This window comes from Ixodes scapularis, unplaced genomic scaffold (assembly GCF_016920785.2).
Source record: "Ixodes scapularis isolate PalLabHiFi unplaced genomic scaffold, ASM1692078v2 PGA_scaffold13__105_contigs__length_92229423, whole genome shotgun sequence".
NCBI lineage: Eukaryota > Metazoa > Arthropoda > Arachnida > Ixodida > Ixodidae > Ixodes > Ixodes scapularis.
Window position 1 is genome coordinate 75,237,057 of NW_024609839.1, and position 23,353 is coordinate 75,260,409.

General features: G+C 46.0%; 1 protein-coding gene across 1 annotated transcript in view; it reads right to left on the reverse strand.

Annotated features, from left to right (window-relative positions):
• The window catches only part of LOC121835564 (AF4/FMR2 family member 1-like), a 137,868-nt gene that overhangs the window by 39,467 nt on the left and 75,048 nt on the right, over positions 1–23,353 (reverse strand). Inside the window, exons 2-7 of the mRNA XM_042289968.1 lie at positions 8,272–8,380; positions 7,201–7,462; positions 3,974–4,357; positions 2,686–3,011; positions 678–716; positions 157–246 (exon numbers count right to left, since the gene is read on the reverse strand). Of these exons, the coding sequence (XP_042145902.1) occupies positions 157–246; positions 678–716; positions 2,686–3,011; positions 3,974–4,357; positions 7,201–7,462; positions 8,272–8,380 (1,210 nt within the window). The remainder of the gene's footprint in view (positions 1–156; positions 247–677; positions 717–2,685; positions 3,012–3,973; positions 4,358–7,200; positions 7,463–8,271; positions 8,381–23,353) is intronic.

Here is a 23,353-nt window from a genome sequence, read left to right on the forward strand (position 1 = left end):
GTGGTGATGCCTTATCAGACAAGTTTTGTTTACCTTATTGCTCCTCCTCCCACCCCCCTGACTCAAGGAGTCCTAATAAAATTATCATTACCATGTGGGGAGGAAACAGGGAGGAGACGGGGAAGAAGAGGGAAAGGAGACATCTTTCCTCCTCACCTGCACAGGCGAAGGCGGGAAGTAGGGCCTGCAGTCTTCCTTCCGAGGTGTCTCGATGGCTGTTAGGGCCGGAGGAACCTTCTTCATCTCCTGAGGAAGCAGAACGGTCATCAGTCAACGATTTGCCAATGGGGAACATATTCGGCAGTGCACTCTTCAAGGCAGTGCTGGATGAGCCGTCGGATCATAGTAAACTTTTTTGTGCTAAACACAAACTTAGCTCCAAAGAGAAAGTTTGGTAGAGGAAGTCATCAGATTAATCACTTCGTTGTGGATTGCTTCGCTCAACCGAATGTTGTAATCTAAAGACAAACTCAAGGTAAGAGCGAATGAAACACAGACAAAACAAAACTCTGATTGAAAGGGGATTTCTAGACAAGAGATTTGCTAAGCAAGTAATACCTTTGCCAGCAGCATGCAAAAAAAAAAAAAAAAGGTGAACGAAAGGAAGAAAAATTGGCTGTCCAAAATTAACAAGTTCAAGAACAATAACAGCACGTTGAAAAAAACCAAAACTTCACCTTGAGAATGCTTTCCAACTCTGGATGAGCAGCGCAAGGCTACAAGAAAAAAAAAACACACACACAGTCAGCATCTCCTGACTTCCCGCAACAACGGAAAAAGAAAGCCACTTGCAAGAACACAAACACCAAACCACTCGACAAACACAGCAACGTGTCCACACTCCTCCAAAGCTCTTTAACAAAAACAAAAACCTCTTCTATCCCAGTCCCAAAGCACTCAAAATGACTTTTAAGCTCAAACACGCACATATAAACACGCAAAACAGCAGCCACAGCACCAACAAAGCAAAGTCCCCAAACCTAACCTGATCCCAACATCAAAACCCCCAAGATCGAGACCTCCCCCCACTCCCACGCACTTAGGAAAAGGAGACCTCCCACTCCCCAAAAAAGCCAAGATTTATCGAGCCCTATAAATGCACCCATAAATATGCGATGGCTCCCATCAAAGGCATCAATTCCCGTGTCTCCCCTTCCGCTAGCCACAAGCGGGGAAGTGCCTTTACCCAGATATCATTCCCCAATTCGACGGAAAGGCAGCGCGCGGACCTCCGATACCCGACCGACATCAACAAAGAAAAGAGAACACATACGCCAACCGAAGCGGGAAGGCGGGAGAAAAGTAAGTAAGCGAAACAAAAGGAAGAGGAACGGAGAAAGAAAGAGGAGGAGGGAGTGGTTGCCATGGCAGCGCTTCCCCGGCACGTGCCAATCAATGGAGACGTCCCAGTTTCCCTCGAAAAGAAGAAAAAAAGCCATCAGCTCCCGAGGAGTCTCCCCAATTTCGTTTTCCTTCCCAGAAAAAAAAAAAGTCCTCTCGGCCAACAGGGGGAAACAACGGCAACAGCCGATGCGACCGTTGACACCGAACACCAAACTGCCATTTGCCGAATGCGCTGTCTGTGACAACTAGATAAATTTTCCTCCCCGTTACTTTCTCATATATGCGTCTTAATAGATTGAAATTTGCAAACAGCAATTTTTTTTAATAACCTCCAATTTGTTCTTTTTTTTTTATGTTGGATTACTGGGCTACATAGCATTTATTGTGGAGAATGTCATTTTCAGACACTTTATACGCCTTCCCAATTTAATTTCCAGATTTCCGCATGCATTCCTAGAGGATTGCAAGCGTACGCTTTAGCAACTGGTGTCATTTTCCAGAATACGATCAAACTTTAAGAAAACAAAGTGGCAAGACTTTAATAATGAAAGTTAATGCAAACAGAAAAGTAAAAAAAAAAAATTGACCGCATCTCCACGTGGTGAATGATGTTGATTGGGGCGAAGCTCTGGTGGTGCTGATACGCTTAGCCACAGCATGCTGAGGTTTTCATTCGTTTTCATCCATGTCAGAAAGAGAATGTGTGGTATGGAACGTGGTTATACACGCATTTGAGCGCCCTCTCGTCTATAAACTTTGAGCCAATGCATGCAAAGTTTAACGCGATTATATACGCATTTGACTACAGCGCCCTCTCCTGTATAGACGTTGAGCGGCTACATGCTACGTTTCATCCATGACATCCCCAGCTCTTGAGTTACTACCACATCTCAGAGCCCCCTACTCGTCCCGCAGTTGTGGCCGAGTGGTTAAGGCGATGGACTAGAAATCCATTGGGGTCTCCCAGCACAGGTTCGAATTCTGTCGACTGCGCAAACATTTTTTTTCATCATTTTTTTATTTTTTGCCCTACACGAGCATGTGAGCACGTGAGCTCACAAAGCACAATCACGAGCACGAGCAAGATCGATGTGAGCATGGACGCCGGACGGACGAGGCTAGACCCCAAGGAGCTTCGCCCCTAAAACCAGAACACACAAGCCACCCCATTACAAAACAATAATGTAAAGGCCAGAATCCGGACCACCCAGTGAAGCTCAAGAAATCTCCGGCCAGAGACTGCGACGGAAACGGCAATGGAACGTTAGTTTGTCCCCCGTCTGTGCCATACACCTTAACATTATGCACCCGGTTACAGTGACACGGCCAACGAAAACTCACCGCGGCGTCCGTCGCGTGCGACGGGAGCTGTAGCCGCGGCGGCGGCGGGCGCTTTGCCTTGGCTTCGACCACAGCCGAAGACGCAGCCGTCGGACGTGAAGCCGGAGCCACGGTCTTCCCACCGCTGTTCACGGGCCCGTTGCTCTCCGTTCGCACGGTCAGCGACGACGAGGTGTTGGAGGACGAGTGCGACGCCGAGCTGGCGCCGTTGTTGACGTCCTTGGACGGCACCCGCATGGCCGGGGGCCGGACCACCAGGCCGTTGGGGGGTGGGGCGGCGGGCTTGGGACGCTCCGACGGATTGTCCTCGGTCCGGTCGGGGCGGCCTGCGGGGAACGGCCAGAAGGCAGAACGAGTTAAGAGAGGGTCTGGGATGCTACACTTTAGACTCACAGGCTGTGCGAAGCGCTACTGCGGTGCCTACAACGCGTCTCAAACCGGCATGCTTGGCGTCCTATTCTGCCAATGCGTTGAAGGTGGTCGTAAAGTGGCAACAACAGTGGGCGAGAACGGAACACTTTTATGACATCATCAGGAAGAAACCGAGGGACCACCCTTGAGGATACTACAAACGTATCGGCCGGAGATGCATTCCAAACCATTCCACGGGTTAAGAATTCATTAGAAGGTTAAGTGACAGGTTAAGAACTCATTAGAAGCTCCACCGCCAGGCTGCGGTCGTTGTCTCCTGCAGGGTTTTGGCTGCATGTGCAATGAAATGCCATCAAATGCAGGAAGCCGGAGGTGGGGCATGTACTGGGACCTAAGCTTGTCATCAACGATGGTGCGTGGCAGTTAGAACAAAGAAAATCCCCATTTAGAAACTCTATGTTACGGATATTCCCAATTTTACTGAATTATTCCCCGCATTGCCTTGCAAGGACAAGAATGTGCAATTGCCGCATTCACCGATGGGGAATAATCCAGGAACCTACTCAAGGATTTTCATGTTCCACAAAATTCAGGGCAAAATGGGGAGTTTCGCCCCTTACTGTGCGTGGCTTCCACGGTGCCAAACAAAACTTCAGGTGAGTGTACGCCCGTGTGATGCTAGCGTGTAGTCAGCCTATAGCCTCAATTCCCAAAGAAAAATGCAACCGCTTGATCACATGATCAAAAAGAGAGAAGTGCCAAAAGGTTTCCCTGCCTCAAGCTCAATATACTCCAGTGCAGTCGGGATTCATCAGACAGTTACTTTTGGGGGGGGGGGGGGGGGGGAAGTATCCGCTTCAGTTCTCGTGTGGCAAGAGACTACATTGAGTAGCAGAGTGCAGATGAAAGCACGCACCTTGCTCCGAGGATCCCTGACTCGACCTCGGATGGTGTGACCCAGGCGGCAGCTGCGGGGCGTGCGGGTGCCTCGACCCCTTGGTGGCCGCGGACTGCGACGCAGATGATGACGACGACTTGTACTGCCCATTGCTCAGTGGCGGTGGCTGCTGATGTTGCTGCTGCTGCTGTTGTGGTGGTGGTGGTGGTGGCGGTGGCTGATGTGGCTGCTGCGATTGTGGTTGCTGCTGCTTTTTGTGGTGATGGTGGTGCGAATGGTGGTGGTGGCTGGAGCTATGGTGAGAACGGTGACCACCGGTGTGGTGGGACGACGGGGGAGGCTGGTGCTGGCCGCCGCCACCGTGGTGCTTCGAGGAGGAGCCCACCCGCGTTCCACCCGGGTCTGCAAAGAGACGAAGCGTGATGCGACCACTGGCCTTGAAATTATAGAACTGTGTCAACGACACTGCGTGCTGTACTATATTCGGTGACAGGTTAAGGGCCCAGAAGATGCAACAGCTCGACCATGACCTTTCTGCCCTGCATAGAATATCGTCGCACATGCTGGAGTGGAGACAGAGCAACAACTAGAGTATATGACGACGCTAATAAAAGAGAAATTGAACAGTGACAGGAAACATACTTATGTGATTCAATGGAACCCTGCTATTGAAGGTCTAAGTGGATATTTATGTTGACTACTGTTGGCAGTGCTGCGAGCAATTATCATTCAGATATTTCGTCTAGTCCACCAGGTTTGACCTACTGTGGGTTACTTCTACTCGTGGCTGGCACTAATGCAGAACCTTCCTTACACAAATAAACCTGGCACAAAAGACGAGGATAAGAAGACACAAACAAGCGCCGACTCAGAACTGATGTTTAGTGAACAAACAAAAAACCACAACAAAAAAAAGAAGACTGAAAAAGCAAAAGTTTTTTTTTTCTTCATAATTTAAAATACAAGGAAAGAGGTAGTGTCAAAAATTAACAAGTTACGCTAATATAAACACATGAAAAAGAAAACAGAAAAAGTGGAAAAAACCGAATTGGAATGAAGACCTACTCCAATAAAATGAAAGAAAGGAAAAGAAACAAAATTACGCTACTGATGCATGTTTCCCCTTATGACTTGCGCCTCGTAAATTTCTCTTGTTCTTGGGTCGTTGAATTGCCTTTGGATACTTATAGAATACGAGCGCGAAACAAGATGAAAAGGGGCCAGCCAGCCATAGCGCCATACGTTCACTGCGTTTCACATAACCTGAAAAGGGTAGCCAACAGGTTTGATGTGAAGGTGGTCTGACAAGTTGAAACAGCTGTATACGAGACTTTTTCTCATGTGGGAAGGTGTATGTGGGCCAGACTGGACGGTGTGCAAACGTGCGATTGAGAGAACATGCAGCGTCTCTGAAGTCATCACCAGTGTGGCACCTCGCTTTACACGTATAAGATTGCAAGTGTATGCCCTTATTCCATCAAACAAAAAACCTAAGGCAGTTCAGCAATCGAAGGGCAAGAGAAATTTATGAGGAGCAAGTCACAGCAGCTAAATAGGATACATGCATCATGCCCTATCGGGAAAAGAACTGCACTACTTACAATGTTTTGTCTGAGAACTTTTTTTCACTACCGTAATTTTCCAGAGGCATCTCCGTTGCTTTCATTTTATTGGAGCAGGTTTTCATTCCAATTTGGTTTTTGCCACTTTTTCTTTCCTTTTTCATGTAGGCCCGCTTCATTTTCTTACTTCTTAATTTCGAGGTCAAAAATAGTTTGCTTCCTTTCGTTGTTTTGTTATTCCGTTTATTTCCTTGCATTTCTGCTTTATCTTTTTTTGTTTCTTCACTAAACGTCAGTTGTGGGTCAGCACTTGTCTCTGTCTTCTACTTGCCGTCCCCTTTCGAGCTACCTTTGTTTGTGTCATGTATAACCAACTAGCCCGTCATTTCACCTTAGTACAGAACCTTCCTGATATAATGAGAAGTACTAAATGAACTACAGGATGTGTATACATTAAAGCAAAGCTCCAGTGGGCATATTACACTAGTAGAGGCAACTAAGGTTTAGTTTATATTTAATAGATAAAATAATATTGTTTATTGTATATCTGAAGCCTTCAGCTAAAGAAGAAAGAACTGGACTGAATTAATGGTAATCCCTAAAGTGGTATGCCTCACCACATCTTGTAAAATCTCACCCTAACCTTGCTCATATTTTTTAACTATTTGCCTCAATTTATAAACCAGTGTCACACATTTTTAATAAAAATGTAAGCACTATAAGTTCAAAAGACTCTTTAAAAGGTCCACAAGAGATTGAAAAAGTTTAAATCAAGCTTGTCAAGAAGCTACACTCCCCAAAGCTCGGTGATGTTCTCTCGTAAACAGGACAGAGCAAGAGCAACCATTCCGTATGAATCTTACCCTAATAGTCAGTGTTTTGTTCTGTCAAATGTTACATGCCCATGTGTAGACACTGCATATCTATGCTTAATTGCTTGCTATAGTGTTAGGCACGCAGCAGCATGTTGTAGCATCTCATCTCAGTAACACCATACCCTCCTATGACACGGGAGTCTATCTTCACGCCAATGCAGTTTTCATGCAATTTATGCATACAAACATGGCTAATAACTGTAGATGCCAGTATAAGAGGAGTAACCTGACCCCAAAGCAGCATGCAGCAACCGAACTTGTACGACAAATACTCCATTTATTTGGACTTTGTTAACAAAAAAAAAGCTGCACAAGATGTCACGACGAGCTTTCAGTCCCCAGTACATTCCACAGTAACAGGAAGAGTTGCACGACACAAAAACGAAAACAACCAGATAATGATAATGAACAGTCGTAAGCCATTTGAACAGTTGAATGTCGCGAGCATGACATTCAACTGTTCGTAACAAACGGTGAAATAGCAAATGCTTGTTCAACTCGGGCTGTAACTGAACCTGAAGTTCGTCAAAAAAGATAACAGGATGGGCACATTACAAATTAATGCCCATACCATTAAATAATAATAAAAAAATGTTACGGGTGCAACTCAGTCCTACATTACTAAATGACAGTCAACGACGATTTCCCATAGTCAGCATTGCAAATAAGCCCTCAACATTAAACAATGAAAAAATGACTTCACATAGCCAACGACGAAATAACAGGCTACCAAGGATCCGGAACTTGCTCAGCCCGCCCCGCGACAAGGCCCTCACTGATGGCTGCTAGGGCAAGTGACAACACTGACCCGTGGCTGTGCCGTTCCACGTGGAGGCGTTGCTGCCAACGCCATTGGTGGGGGCGGGGCCAGGCGGCGCAGATGTCACGGGTCCCGCAGAGGAGGGGGGCACCGAGGACGAGCCACCCCTCGAGGAGGAGAGGGCGGCGTTGGTGCGGGAGATGCCAATCAGGTGGTTGGGGTCGTGGGTCAGCAGCCGCTGTACCTGGCTGAAGTCGCCCAGGGTGCTCTTGATGCGGCGGGAGATCTCATCCTCCTGGCCCGGGTCCACCTGGACACGGAGATAGGGTGCACGGCGTCAGGTACGGACAACATCAGATACGCACGTCAGATGCATGGAATGAGCCAATCGGTGCCTTAATGCTCCAAGGGCACCATGAGAAATGGCATCAATTCATGGGTTTATCGCAAAAACTAGCACGTGAAGGAAACCATGGATTTTTAATCTGGAGTCTTATAGAGCCGGCTTCCCCGACGTGAGCGGGGCATAACAAAAGAGAAGCAAAGACGTGGTGGACCTACGTCCTGGTATATTGAGTAAGTCCTGCTAATTAAGTATCAATAACCACTGACGGTAGTTAAATTATAAGGAGAGAAATACATGCTTCTTTGCGCTGCACACTCTGCATCTCCTGACTTTATTAGTAGGATTGAATGTAAGGTGCACATACTGAGCACTCGTTAGTAATCGCCTCACAATCCCTCCCTTCAACATTCATAATATCTATTCGTGGGTGGTGTGTGGTCAAAATTAAATGTTTGAAACACCCGTTTACACCTCTGCTAATCATTACTATTGTTACAAATAGGCAGACTTTGCAGTTCCCCTTCAGCAGCACTCAAAATGCCACTACGGCCGGCTTCCACAAAACAAAACGAGGAAGACAGACTGCAGGTAAGCACTGCAAGAGCTACGGTACAAGCAGAGTAGCATGTGAAAATCGCAGCATGGGCGATAATTTTATTTGACACCTTTTTAAACATAACCGACCGACTTGATTTCGGGCAAGCCACCAGACCACTTTATCTCTAGCTCAAATATTCTGTTCCAACACTATTCTGTTGCAACACTCGTCTTACCTTGATGGGGGCCCTAAAGATGGGGTGCCCGCCGGTTTCTCCCGCTCCCAGACCCGCCCGCTGGGCCCTTGCCTGCCGTTCACGCTCACGCAGCGCATCGCGCTCCACGCTGCAAAGGACGAAGAGAAAGCGGTCAGGTCATACTGTGTAGCTTCACAAAGCAACGGAGACATCCCAACAAAATTGGGTGATTTAGCAAGAAAAAACAAGCTCCATATAAAGTTTTCATCTTTCAAGAAACTCTCGCATAATGACCAGTTCTAAACTCTGCGGTAAAGACAGCGCACGCTCCTTAGACACGCAAATCGAGCAGAGTCAGAACAGTGGGCTGCATTTAATTCACTATCTCGTAGCATTAGGGCAGGACCCCAGAGTCCATGCTGCCTTTTGCAACCTACAGCTGAGGCAACAGACCTGCCTGTATAGGTACTGCCTATTGTATATAAATGCAAAACTTTAGATTGGACATCAATCATATCACTATTGGACATCAAGAATGTCACAGCAAATATCAGATGGAACACATCTTGTTGACCAGTTTAACAGAGCGCCACGGCACAAAAAAGCACCCTGCGAGTTCATAGTCTTGAGATGCATAGATTTCTGCTCCACAGACACGCTACGCCCGACCATGGTGCCATCAGTGATCCCCACGATCAACGAAGGAGTGAGTGAGCTCAGCCGTAAAAAGAGAGCCTTTTATGAAGCCACTATTATACACCCCCGTGGCTTCCTTAGACACGAAAAACCCTTCAGAGGCACTGTCGCCTGGCACAGCCATGCCTCCCGAGAATAGGCTGCCTATAAATAGGAGTAAGAGCGAATTCCAAGTTCCAACTGTTTACCACCTCTGTTCTTTTCGGTTGTTTCGCCCGCCAAATTATTCGTCTCCCCTCGGCACTGCCCATTGTGGAACATTATAAATGTCTTTTTCTTTTTTTTTCTTCTGATGGTGGCAACAACATCTGTCTCTGCCACCTCTCTAACCTCCATCATTTCAGTTTGACGCTGTGACAGCTTGCGGTCTAGGTTTCCGAAATGGGTTAGAGCTGCCACGCACATAGTGTCAGCCTAACGAGTAATCCGGGCACGCATAAATTCTTCAGGAGCATCCCCCATTCATCAGCCCCACCTGTTCAAAGGTGGGGCCGCAGCCTTCCAAACATGACAAGAATAAGTTACAACTATTAATCTTCAACAGCTAAATAAAAAAAAACATTATGTTACAAACGAGCCATGCTATGCTGTGTCCAACCCTAAGTTGACATTGAAGTGAGCGCTAACTGCGCACTAAACCAGCCATGCGTAACTGTTGCCAAGTGATCACACTGGCTGCACGAGCGTATTTATTGACTGGGGCGTGATTATGTGGTGAAAGATAGATGCATGACCGGTCCAACGAGCAAGAATGTGCAGCTTCCACCAGGCTGTCGGCTTAGGGGTAAACAAATCATAGAAGGCAGACGACAAGAAGAGAAACGCATTGACATGTTTGCGTCTGCTTGACTACTATTTGCGAGCATACCAAAAGACCTCACCGCACCACGAGAGCAATGCAGCGGGACCACACGCTTAGCCGGAGGACGAAAAATACATGTCCCCAGATGGGATTTTACCCTCTGCTTGCCACATGTAAACACGCTCTCCCAAACCCACGGCCGGAGCCACGGCCAAGTCTTCTCGCCGAGTGACAAAAAGACTGGGAACGAAAGATGGGCACTTTGCCACTGCTGGCCAAGTGGGAATGCCTGCGCACTTTGGCGTCAGCCCGGGGGGGAAACGCGCGGCAATTGAGACTGACGCCAAACCCTGGCATGACCCACATACGCAGGCTGCTGACTCAGTGGTGATGCGTCAGGGCTCTGCCTCACCTAGTGACACATACTAACTTTGCAAGCTGGATTGATGTGGTTGAACCTGTCCAACTGAGGCAGCTTGCCCCACCTAGCCAGCATTGCATTTCGACCTATAATGTAGAGGCATATCCAAATATCAGAGTAAAAGTTAAGCATTTTAATAGTAAGAACGAGAGGGGACGTGCCATGTGCCAAACCACTCGAAAAGAGGCCAAAGCCGACAGACAAATAAGCTTAGAAGAGTGGAATGGACCAACAGTAGAGAAGGTTACTGAAAACTAACTGCTCAAATGCATGCTGCATAAGGGCCAAGGATCGTTTCGGGAAAGGAGTGGTAGTACAAACATTTCACAGGGGTAAATGCGCATGAAAGAATGTGCCCCAGCCCTTTTCACATCGCTGGTAACATTTACATGTGATCCATCCTATTTGCAAAACTGGGACATGGGGCCAAATTTAGGCTGCCTACTATAGTACCATCTAACCATCCACCCTGCCTAAAGACATTTTGTTGAGTCACGGCTGCAACGCGTGCGCAAAAGTTTATGCTTAACTTGAAAAGGATGAAAGTGATAATAGAATGAAATCTCGGAAATCGTAAAGCAAGCACCATAGACAGCAGTAAAAGCCGATACTGTGTGAATCAGAAGCACATCGACTGGCCCCGCCCCATTTTCGGCTAGATCTTGTGTTGAATCAATGCGTCCAAGCACGATTGGCGTCGGGCTCCAGGCCCGATTGCCGAGTTCATACCATCCTGGTGAGACATCGGTTCCTGTAGGCAGTGACTATTTCGACGTCAACCATCAAAATATCTCAAAAATTAATTTGATGTCTGTGGTGTCATTTTCGTAAAACGTCAAAACAGTGCCTTTATTATTTCTATGTGCTCCTTCAATGCAGCAGCCGTAGCAGTGGTAGCCGTTTTGTGGTATCCTTTTTTATAGTGTCCGACGGTGCTGCAAGCAAAATGGTATTTTTTTGACCGGCACCTTCTATCACTCCCCAGTCCCGACCCCGAAGATACAAAGTTTACGTTTGAGACGTCAAAATAATGACAAAAATATTTTGACGGGTAACGTCAAAACAGTTTTGAAGAAAATTTCACGTCTGCAGGAAGTGGCTTCACGGACGTATAATATTAAAAATTACTTCGAAAATGGACTTCGAAATAGTCACTGCCTTTCATGTAAGTAGAGGGGGCCATTCATACGGTTTGGTTATCGTCGGGAACGTTGCTCAAACACGATTCTGACGAATGGGTAAAAGGTTTGCCCCTAAATTACGGGCGCCGTCTTGCGCATTTGCATCACTTGTATTATGGTGGGAGGGGTGCAACATTTCAACAAACTATATATCTCTTCTAAGGCACATAACCGTTGGTAATTATTTGTGGTAAGTGATAATTTTTTTCGATTTTCTTTTTTTTTTTTAAAGACGGGCAGGAGCGTACAACAAATCGCATTTTCGTCGAAACGTCGACCAAAAATTCGCGATTCAAGCGAGCATGGTGAAAAATATTCTCGAAAAGGAAAAAAAAACTCAACAGAAAATGGCGTCCGGCGTCTAACAACCGGACAAGGTGCAACCAACCTTAGTGCAACTATGGATCCAAACAACCCGACGATAAAGAGAGAATACACGCAAGAAAAAAAAAATTCACAAATCCTTTAAATAAAGCTGCAAAGAAAAAGCTGATACAAAAAAAAGTCCAGGAAAAAATGCGACCGTACGAAGCACGCTCGAGACACGAGCCACCGCTCCCCGTTATCACGTGATCTCGGTTTTTTTATTCTTACTTTTCGTATTCCTATTATTATTTTCCCGTACTTCTGGCGCGTCCGTATCCCGCAACAACTTTTTCCTGCTTTCTCGGCGCGATGCCTGTTTACACGGACATGTTGTTTGGCCGCCGAGAGCGTCTGGCAGACGACGCGTTATCGCGGCCACGCGATAGCAGCCTCCGCGAGAGAGTGAAGGGCTACCGGGCGCGCGACGGAGAAACAATGCTACCGGGCGCTTTGAGGTATCCGGCAACAACCAAATTACGTTCTCTTTCCAATCACACAGGTAAAAGAGGCATACTACGACACAAAATGGAGCGTGCTGGTAAGTTGGAGGGATAAAAGAAAAACGAGTCCCCAGACACATGCTGTCCCGTGTTGTTTGTCATCATGCGTATGTTGACAACACAAATCTGCGAACCGAAGCTGGTCTCACACACTTGCGTTTGTGAGTGTGCTCGGCTGGCGTGTCCGATCTACGCCAGGCGTTCGTGAAACACGGTAAACCGGGTAATAAGTGAAGGGTAAGAAAAATTCAAAAATACCCTACTTCCCCCGCACTTTTTCTATTTTTTACGAAGTGTTTGCACAAAGACGTTACAAAGAGAACTTTTACAGAAGCGGTAAAGTTGTAGCGCGATATTCACGCCGCAAGACAGAGTTTAAGTTGGGAGCGTTTGTAGTATTTCGACACGTCAACTATGTAGAAAACACCAAATGTGTAAAAACAAAATCTGTTGTTATTTGGAATTGAGGTATATTCCATGAGCTATTGAGTTATCGCGTTCAACAAGAAAATCAGAACAAAGATGGATACGCCTGTTTGTAACGCTAGCCTTCATTACAAAAAGAAAAAAGAAAAGGTTTGCACTATATGCGTACACAGGCAGACTTGGAACGCTAGAACAAATGAAAACGCCGCTGCAGCTCATTCACCGAGGGGGCATGGAACCCAGTGTCTTACAACACAACAATCGTTCAAAAGCTCCACCCCGTTAGCGACGAGACAGAGGGGCGCACCCCGAAGGCCGACAACGTTTAACCGAGGCCAACAATAACAAACGAACAACCGTAGACCCCAACATGCGACTTCTATAAATACGAAACTGCGACCGACCCGTCCGTCAATGCGAGCTGTGCGCTCGCCTCTCGTAAACAGGCATTACGTTGAAGATTATCAAACCATAAAAGCCATATGTGCCACACAAGACAGAGGCGATGCTACGACAATAACAGGAGGCGACAATTCCGGCCAGCTAGTGTAGCTACCGAAACAATGTTCCGACGGGAACGAAATCGACAATGCGCTTCGTTGAGGCGACCAACTTTCTCGTCCAAGTAACCCCAAGACAAAAAATAAGTTGCGATACATCAAACCAGAATATAACTGCACATAATAGACCACAAGTCCTCAAATCGAGCATGGTGGAATCCTATCCTCAGTGCCAGTCTAGACAATTTTTTTTTGAATTGTCTAGACATATTACCAGCCTCGTTTTTTTTTTCTTTTTTTGTGCGGAGTTTAGTTATTGACAACAGCATAAACCTCGGAATTAGAAGTGAGATAAAGCGGCCAAACTTGTGTCCGTTGTGAAGCACACAATGAAAAGAAAAAAAAATAAAAACCAACGAACGCTACTTTTTTTTTTTTTTCGCGACACGCAAGTTATATAATTTCGTCAGAGATTTTTTTCCTGGAGATTTAGAAGAAAAAATCTGCCGCAAGGCGAACGAACATGATCACAAGCAGCCCAGTCGGCAAGAGGCCGCAACGCCCGAGTTGAAAAACCTCAGCGTCAAAAAAAAGGTAGAGATGGAGAAAATAAAAAAAAATAAACGCAGATGCGCACTTTCCTTTACGCGTCTCGCAACAGAACAAAAGCTAAGAGGAAATGCGTACCTAAAATAAGTTTAAAAAAAAATTATAATGCTTTGTCTCTAGTGTCGAACGCTCATTCTCCCCCCAGAGGTAGAGCGGGTGGTCTGAACCCGATACCAAGGATTCTGAAGCAACCACTATCTCGGTCAGAGGTTACGAGCGAATTTCTGAAACTCTCAACGGGAAAATCGGGGCCCGTTCACAGTAGCTGACGCCATTCTCCAACTGAAAACTACCGAAAACCACCCGTAACTTTCTAATCACATAAAGGCAGGCCACGACTCTTTGGCATATTGATCCGAACCATTAGGACAACATTTGGGCCAATAGTAAGCGCTCGGCGATGCATAGATTATTTTCGAGAGAAAAAAATATATATAGTACATATATACACCGTAAATTTTGAACGACTCTGTACACTGGGCGACACTGTTAGCGCGAACGGGACTTCGGCGCTTTCTCGCACCTTACTTCGAAATGGCATCGAAACGTACCACTTCGGTAGTGGTACGTTTTGAGCAGAATAGCAGTTTTAACGGCAGCCCTTCGATACTAAGAAAAAAGCAGAGAAAACTGGCAATGACTTGTTCGCGCTAACAGTTTCGTGGAGCGTACATCTTAGATCGGTTGCGTGTGGACACATGGAAAACGCCCAACTCTAAAACAGCGCTTGACACCGAACAGATCGTTCCAACTACCCGAGCGAGATGAGCAGTAAAATGCGACGCTTACTTTCGACTCCGCTGGAGGGGAACACTGCGAGCTAAGGATGCCTTGAAATTCTGCTTGAGCAGCAGGACTCGCATGCTGTCCTCCCGGGGCCGCGAGGTGCACGCGGACCGGCCCATCTTGCCGCACTTCCCGAACACGAGAAACGAAATCAACTTTCTTCACCAAGCACAGGACAGAACCTCCCCAGAAGGGAACAGAGGTGAAAGTGAGTGACCGTCGAGAACCATGGAGTCGAAACCCCACCACCGAACGCGACCTTGAACCTCAGTCGAATTGGACAGTAGGTCAAGCTTCATCGACCCCTCGGATTGGTCGCCTCGGCTGATTAATCCGGCGATTGGTCCTTTTGATTTTGGGAGGAGAGAAGGAGGAGGAAAAGGGGGGGGGGGGGGGGGGGGGGGGGCCTCTGCAAATATTAAGCTTCCACCTTTTCTATGTTTACTTTTCCGACAATCCTTTTGTCCGCTAAGCCTTACACACTAGTAAAATGCGCGCCAATTGGAAAGACGCAAAAGTCACCCCAATTTTTAGAAGGGTCAAAGGAATGAAATGACGAATTGTAGACCAATTTCTCTGACAAGTGGTCCTTACAAAACGGTGAAGCATGATTTTTTTTTTATTATTATTCAAATGTTATAGAGTACTTGTCGGTCAACAACTCATTTTCTTGTAAATAAGCACGGTTTCCGGTGATATCATTTTTGTGTAACTCAACTCTGAATTTTTCACAGACTTACATCGGAACCTTAACTCTAAAACGGAAACCCATGAATTTTTTTAGACTTTCAAAAAGCAGATGGCAAGGTACCGCACAAAAAACTTCTTAAATTACACGCTTTCCAAATAGAATCCTCTGTTATAGTGTAGATATCAAACTTCCCCGTCGGCCGCTTGCAAGGTGTCTGCTATGAACGTGAATCATCATCTCATCAGGAGGTAAAATCAGGACTACCGCAAGGCAACCGTGCTGGGTCCGCCGCTTTTTCTTTTGTACAGGAACGTTTTTGCCGGCTACTATCCAGTACACCATCCGTTTGTACGCCGATGATTGTTTGGTGTATAAAAAAAAAAAATCAAGCATTTGTGACTGCATTGAACTTCAAAAAGACTTAACCGAAATTGAAACATGGTGTCCAAAGAGGCAGATGAAGATAAATATTTCAAAAACAAAATTTCTAAATTTTGGTTTTAAGCGAAGTCCAGCAGATTTTATCTACACTCTCTTCGACGGGTCTGTTGAAGATGTGCATACACATATATTTGTATATAAATATCTAGGGGTTAATTTCATATCAATCATCTCTTGGGAAGCCTACATTAATCACATAAGTGGAAGGGCAAACCAGAGCCTCGGTTTTCTAAGACGAAATCTTCACACGGCCAACTAGGAAACGAAGCTTGTAGCATATATACCATCCCCATCCGATCTCAACTCGAATAGGCCTCTATAATATGAAATCCACATCAGTCTTATTTGATACAAAACCCAGAATCGGTACAAAACAGAGCCACACGCCTCATTCGGAAAAACTACACGCGCACAAGCATTACCTCACGAAAGAAGAAACTTGGACTACCACCTCTCGCGGACAAAAGAAAAATTTCAAGAGTTACATCATTGCACACTTTGTATTACCACTGCCCATCGGAGAGAGAACTGTATTGCCGGGCTGCAGCCCACATTTCGGAGCGCATTGACAATTCGAAAAACTTCATTTAATCACCCCACAAACAATTTTTTTTTCTTAATTATCGTTACTACAGCTGGCTATATACGAATGGGACTCCGTCCATGATAATATTGTAATCATTAAAGAATTTTCTGGTTTCAGAGCTTCTCTTACCACATACGTAAATGCATAGCAAACGTAATACATTGTTTAGTGTGTGTTTTAAATTGATTATGTAGTACCTGCCCCCCCCCCCCATAATAAATTCAATTAAGTAAAAAAACATGCATCATCCATCGATTTTATGCTTCCCTCCTTCCAAGTTTGACCGATAGCCTTTATTTTACCTTAATTCATTATTTAGTAGACCGAGTTTTAAAAATCCGACAGTACCGGAGAATCGGGTAATGTCAACCACGTTTAATATAATTAATAATAATAATAAAAAAAACAGTGATTGTCGTCTGTAGGGCACCTAGCGAGCTGCCCTCACAGACAAGCGGTGCAGCAAGCAACGGTCTTCGAAACCGGGCAGAGAAAACGGAGCCGCAGCGAAAGCCAAGGCAACTCCAAAATGGCGGACTTGGGTTCAGTGAACACAAACAAACGTCCTCTACTGCCAGCTCGCCTGCACCCTAGCGTTACCTCTACTTTTGTTTGCTTTTGTGTTTCTTCGCTGGAATCGAGAACGATGATTCCCCCACGAAGTTTCCCACAGCGCAGCGGCGAACAATGGGTGCCGAGAAAGTGCGGGAAAAGGTTAAACAAAAGAGAGAGAGAGAGAAGAAGAAGAAAAAAAGCGGTCATTCGATGACAACTAGAGCGGGCCAGAGGACAACAACGGTTTACGTTTCAAATTGGAATTCGAAGGTCGCGGAAGACAAATTGAACAGGGGGAAGCAGGAAGTATCATTAAACTCAAAAAGACAAGAAAAAAAAAATCTAAACTAAAAGGTCGTAGTCGTGCAGCGTGTTCGATTTCTAGAATAATGCGGAGAATGTTTTCAACCCTCGTGGCTCCAAAACGCATTTAACTTGGTGAGTGAATATAGCAAATGTAAACGAGAAAGCTCTGACGAGACGCTCATCCGACGATTTTGGCTGACAAAATAAATTTGACTTAAGGTTGTTGTGGTTTCGTTGTTTTTTCACTCGTTACCAACTTGCAGCTTTCTTTCCAACCACTTAAAAAAAAAAACAAAAAAACATAACCCTTTTTTTTTTTTTTTTTTGACAGCGTTCTGCTCTACGTTCCGAGCCATTGAAGCCATTTCAACGCCGTGCGAGTCCCGCGTGACCTTCGACCTAATGGGCTCACAGCGCCGGATCGGTTGGTGGGATGTCTGGTAGCGCTCTGCCGCGGTTCGTTGTAAGCAAGTAATTCGCCTTCGCAGGGTGTAAACAAATATTGTGGAACATTTAAAGGTCAAGAAACGGCGGGATGCCGCTCTTCCGTCTCGCCGCCAACACGGGAAATGGACCTTTGAGCGCTTTCGTAAAAATGGGTTTGAAATGGAAGTGCTTCGAACCGCTCACGCCTTATCGAGCTGTAGGAAAGTTCCACGTTTACACTCGGGCGCCCACAAAGCGACATGATTTTTTTGTTTTTAACATCGGCAGCGATTTTTATTATTAGGGTTATATAATGCACAAAACGAGGTATTTAAGGAGCCATCGTCCTTATTTGTTAAGATACTAAACAACAAAAAATTAGGGTACAAACGAGCTCGTGAAGGTTTAGCATAATTTAAGACACATCCCCGAGATGGGAAAAGACGAAAGACTGTTACATAGTCTTTCGTCTGTGTGCAATAATTATGTACCGCTTTGGCAGTCCACCTCAGTTATCTTAATTTCCCGCATGATCACAAAGGGTTAGTAAAAGAGTCTCACTTTCATTAATCCTGGTAATGCAGTAAATACTCCGTCCTTTTGTTTAGATACAGAATAAGGAAGATTTCTCCAAATCAGTTAGTTTAGTTTTGTTTTGGAGCAAGGTCACCCTCCAACCCAAGTGTCCGCATGTTCGTTCGTTAGCCCTAGCCATCTATCTTTTTGTGTCCTTTCTTTTTTGTTTCGTGTTCGTTTGGACGTTTTGATGTTCGAGGTTTATGCCCACGGTCCTGTTGGTTTGTTCCGGGAAAGGGTGGACTTGGTTTTCTTTGTGTGTCTCATCCGGTTGTTCGTGGTGAGGTGAAATGATTTAAGGTTCACCCCAACTTCTTTTGTTACTTGTTTCGGCTTCGTGCCAAGTCCTTCGAGTCCTTATGCGTTTGCGTAAAAAGTGCTCTCACTTTCTTTTTTTTTTTTTTTTTTTTGGTGGTGCACAGCGAAACCCTATATAAACACCAACTTCCGTGAAATTAAATTCAGCTGTTTTTGACACTCTGTGTGTTCTTTCCTCTTTTCCCCAGTCTCGGCGTTTCGTCATAAATTATATGAAACAGTCGTTTCAGGAAGTGAAGACCCACATTTTCAACTATTCAGCGAGAGAAACTGACGTGGCGCGTAGTTTCATCTGACACCAATATCTCCGCCATAGTTAGCGGGGAAACTGTTTCGGTGTATAAAAATCGTAACGTCAAGTCACCAAACAATTTTCTTTTTCTTAGGGGGCGGGGGCGAGTTTTGCGCATCTCATTACCGTTCTGCTGCTTATGCGATTGTGGCATTAGTTGAAAGGAAAGCAGAAGAAGCAATTGCGAAGCGTGAACATGACGAGTTACAAGTCGGCAACGTGGCTAAAATAATGTCTCAACTTTTTTTTTTATTATTGTTTTGTTCAGTCGCCGTTCTGTCCTTTAGGCTCCTTGAAATTCACCGACGTCGCTCGCGGTCGTTGTGAACGTTCGAAATATGTCAACTACTTGACGGCACTCGTGTATTTGAATAACCAGAGTCAGATAGCGCAGGTTTCTACATGCGTTTTCACGACCCTGAGCTACATTTTAGGGAAATTTTAAGTGCGCGTGCTTGTCTTTATTTTTTTTTTTTTCTTCTTCTTTAGAGTGCGTTTTTTTTTTTTTTTTTTAATTAATGCTAAACACGTTGTTCAGAGACCGTAAAGTGCACGGGTTAGAAACGATTTCGCTGCAAACGGCCAATTATAAAAGGAATATAAAAAAAAATAAAGGATCTGTTAAAGCGAAGCTGCTAAAAAAACGTACAAAATTCCCTCAATTAAAAAAAAAACAAGACAATAACGCTCATGGAAAGTTGTTCAGCAGGAAAGAATACAGCAACGAAATTTACAAAACATTTCCCTCCATAACAGCGGTTTAAAAATATAAACTGTGTAACTTGATGCTTGTCCTTAACCGAAACAGATGTTTCAACTCAGTTAATACACTCCGTTACAATTACTTCATCGTGACTTCCGCTACCCTGAATGAAGGTTTCCAGGCTCTTCTTAACTTGACAAGCCGGAACAACAGAAGGCGCCTTATTATTACCGATATGCATTCCTGCAGGTTTGTACGCAGACAAAGACACTCTAGCGCATGCGCAGTTCGTGCCGGAGGACCTATCGGACCGTATCGCATGTGCAAAAACGGTTCCCTAAAACTCTCTATTTCTCGCCAAAACGAACGTAGCCCCCATACACTCGCAAACCGCTGCCGTTGCTTCAAGGTCGAGCGTCGTTAGAGAAGCCGGTTTCGGTACGGAGCTGCTTCCTCCCGCCACAGCCGTCCTATTCCCGGACATCAAACGTCAGGCGAACGCGTTTTTTAGCGCGAACTCGTACAACATTCCGAGAATACGATTCGGTTTTCCCCTCGAAAACAAATCGAGGATGGACTGTGTGCAGAGAGACGAGCCAGCCAGAGTCGCACGATCTCATCTAGCTCGATGTTTTGGGAGCGCAGCTGCGAGAACGCTTACGTTTTCCACGACCTATTAGACGCTTCGACCTATTAGACGCTTTGTCTTACAAGCTGAAAGACATATACTAATGCCTCTGACAGGAATAGGCAGATGCACACCTACTTATTATGTTTAATATAGAAAAAGATAGATAACCTCCACCCGATATACAAAAGCGCAGAGGGCTGCCGAACGTTTACCATCAAACGGTAAGTAGCACTGCTAGAAAGTCGTGTCACAAGGCGCCAAATTACCTTACAATTCAAACAGCATTTCCTGGAAACGAACTCACAAACGGCATTTACCTACGGCGAAGAGTGGTCCTCCCCACAGTAGGTGAGCACTAACGGCATTTATGGTATTTGCAGACAGTGGCGCGTCGCACTGTTCGCTCAGAAAGGTGACACTCTTCGGAGATCATCTCCATGATGGTCAAAGTGATTAAAAGAAACTCGACACGACGCGCGACATACAATACGCGGTACGAGAAAAAGGCGGGAGCGTTTTTTTAGAGATTAGACAATATACACACTGCGTGACAAGCTCCATCTCTCCCCAGATAACTCGCGGACGACCTTCGTTGTAGGCTGATCTCAGACTCCCGAGATAATCCGGAGTCGACGTCGATCATCTGTGGGGCGACCATATCCCTCAGATTAGAAAAAGAAAAGAAAAACTCAGTTTTGCGTTACGTTCGCAAAGCTAGCATAGCGTCCACAGTGCTCCAACTTTGTTAAAGACGGAGCACGAGTCAAATTTGGGGGTTTTACGTGCCAAACCTACGACGGGCATCTGGCACGCCCCAGCGGAGGACTGAGGATTAATTTCGACCACCTGGGGATCTTTTGACGTGCAACCGAAAGCTCGGTTACACGGCGCCTTCTCCGCAATATAAGCCTCCGTCATATTGCGGGCACCTCGGTCGGGATTCGAACCCGCCACCAGGGGATCCGTAGGCCGGCGCTCTCGCCTCGGAGCCACCGAGGCGGCTTAAGACGGAGCACGAGGCTTCATTGATACAAAATAACGAGACGGCAGGCCGTCTGTAGATCTAGGCCGATTTCCGTCATGATTCGATCACGAAGTCCCAAAGACGCCAAGTCTCTCGGCGAAACGCCGGACGCGTAGGCTCCTCCCAGGTGAAGCCAGGTTCTTGCAACCAGTTTTAAGCAACTCAGTGTTCAGTTCGAGATAATTAGTGGACGGTTTTAGAATTGCGTAATATGTAACTTGCCCAACTACACAAGACCTGCCACCGCAAGCCACGGTTTCGTGTCTAGGCAGCTCGTTTGTGTTGTGCGCGCGTATAAAAATAAAAAAAAAAAAAAAAACAGCCACGACAGAAGTAAACATCTGTCACCACCGGAAGACCAGCAAGCTTCATAACTCACCACATAACGCCAACTCAAACGTCTCTCCACAACACCGAAAACGATACAACTCAACATCCAAAAAGAAACACACAAAAAGAAAAGAAAAAAAATCGCAGTTTCGAACAACGCGGGGGGAGCGTGTCACCGTTAATAACGGACGCAATTAGAGCCCACCGGCGCTCCCACCCTACCCGTACACCTTCACCCTGTAGCTATAGAAAGCGCTAATACGTCAAAAAGCCGACGAACTAACAAAAATAAATAAAGGATGGTCATAAATAAAACTAGTAAAAAGAGGGAACGGCTCTTTCCGAGTCGTAACACAGACGAGGCACAAAATACACCTCGTACACCCCTAAGCTGACAGTGCACTAAAAGCTAGATGCTCGCCGGTCCAATCAGCCGCCTCCCTCTCATGGCATGAGCCCTCTCTTCGTATGGACACAGTGACAGACAGGCCTACCAACCACGATTGCCTATCTCGTTTTTCCAACTGCATCGGTAACAATAACAACTTGCGTGGGTACGCGGGGAATCGGTGGCTGAGCGTGTTCGCGCCCCGTAGCTTGGAGGGAGCGTGATCACGTGACGAAAGGGAAGAGACACGATTGGTCCAACGTGCGCGTAGCCTCCACCGCACTGTCAGGTCAGCGGTACAACGCGTCACCGCCGCTGCTCCGAGCCCAGTTCCTCGCTTTCTGGCCCAGACGGCTCGAATTAGAACTTGAGACAGACCCTTTCCCCCCTTCCCTCCCTTCCGCCACCGTCCTTCCCACCATAACTGCATTCCTAACGTTGCGGTGGCTTCCTGCCCTGAGTCAGGCGGCGAAGGCGACACCGAAAGTGGGAGGTCGACCACGTGCCCGAGACTGATAATGACCCGGGCGGCACAGGTGCCTCGCGCACGTCCACGCGACGTCCGTTGAACGTTAGGAGGAGGATGTCCACCAGGACGTCTGCAGAATCGCGCGTGCCGTGGTGGGAGGGCGTGACTCTCCGGTTCGCTCCGTACTCTGGGATATCCGTAGGGGCGACATTTGAATCAAAAGAAGTCGCTAATGGAAGTTTAATTTTAATGTAAAAAATTTAGTACCAGGGGGAAAACAATTGAGCCTTTCAGGAATTCAGTCTGGCCATTTCGATCACTATCATCATCATCCGAAAAATGGCATATCTGCTATACTAATGGCGGCTTTCTGTTTACTGATGAAGGAAGAAGTTGAAGATACTCCTAAGCAAATGATTCGAGGCCTATACATTCTAGACTTTAGCGTGACGTGAAGCAGGAATTGGATACTGCGTAAGCGTTCATTTCTAACTCTGGCCCAGTCAATATGTTAGTAGTACACACTCTGCTTCAAAGCCGCTCGATGAATAGAACTTAATCAAGGCGTCTATGTGGGATGGTGCTTTGTTCTGACTGGTTTGATTTTTTTCCCCATCAACACCAAAAAAGACTGAAAAAAAAAAAAAAAAAAAACTACATTGAAGCACACATTCTCGTTTACCAACGGCTTGCGAAAGTGGGTGCCCCATTAAATACTGCAGAACAAAGGTTCATTGCCGACATAAATACGGTAAAAGTTAAAACTGCCAATTGAGTCAGCAGATGGCACTGAATTCCAGATAGGGTCTATTTATGAACCCAAATCGGAAGAAAATGTGCCGTCGCCATATTGAATAGCCGTGTAACTTCCATCGTGTGCAAAAATATTGTTTTAAAGTCCAAGTCCAAGTCAAATATAGGGGTTTACGTTCCAATTTGAAAACATGATTGCGCTTGAAGACGGGGACATCGGAAGGACAGACACCACAGAGCGCTAACTTTCTAAAAGGGCCCGATGAACTACAAATTAGATTGACAAGTGCTGATTGTTGGGCAAGTTGGTATGGTACGTTAGAAAACATGATTGCGCTTTGAAGA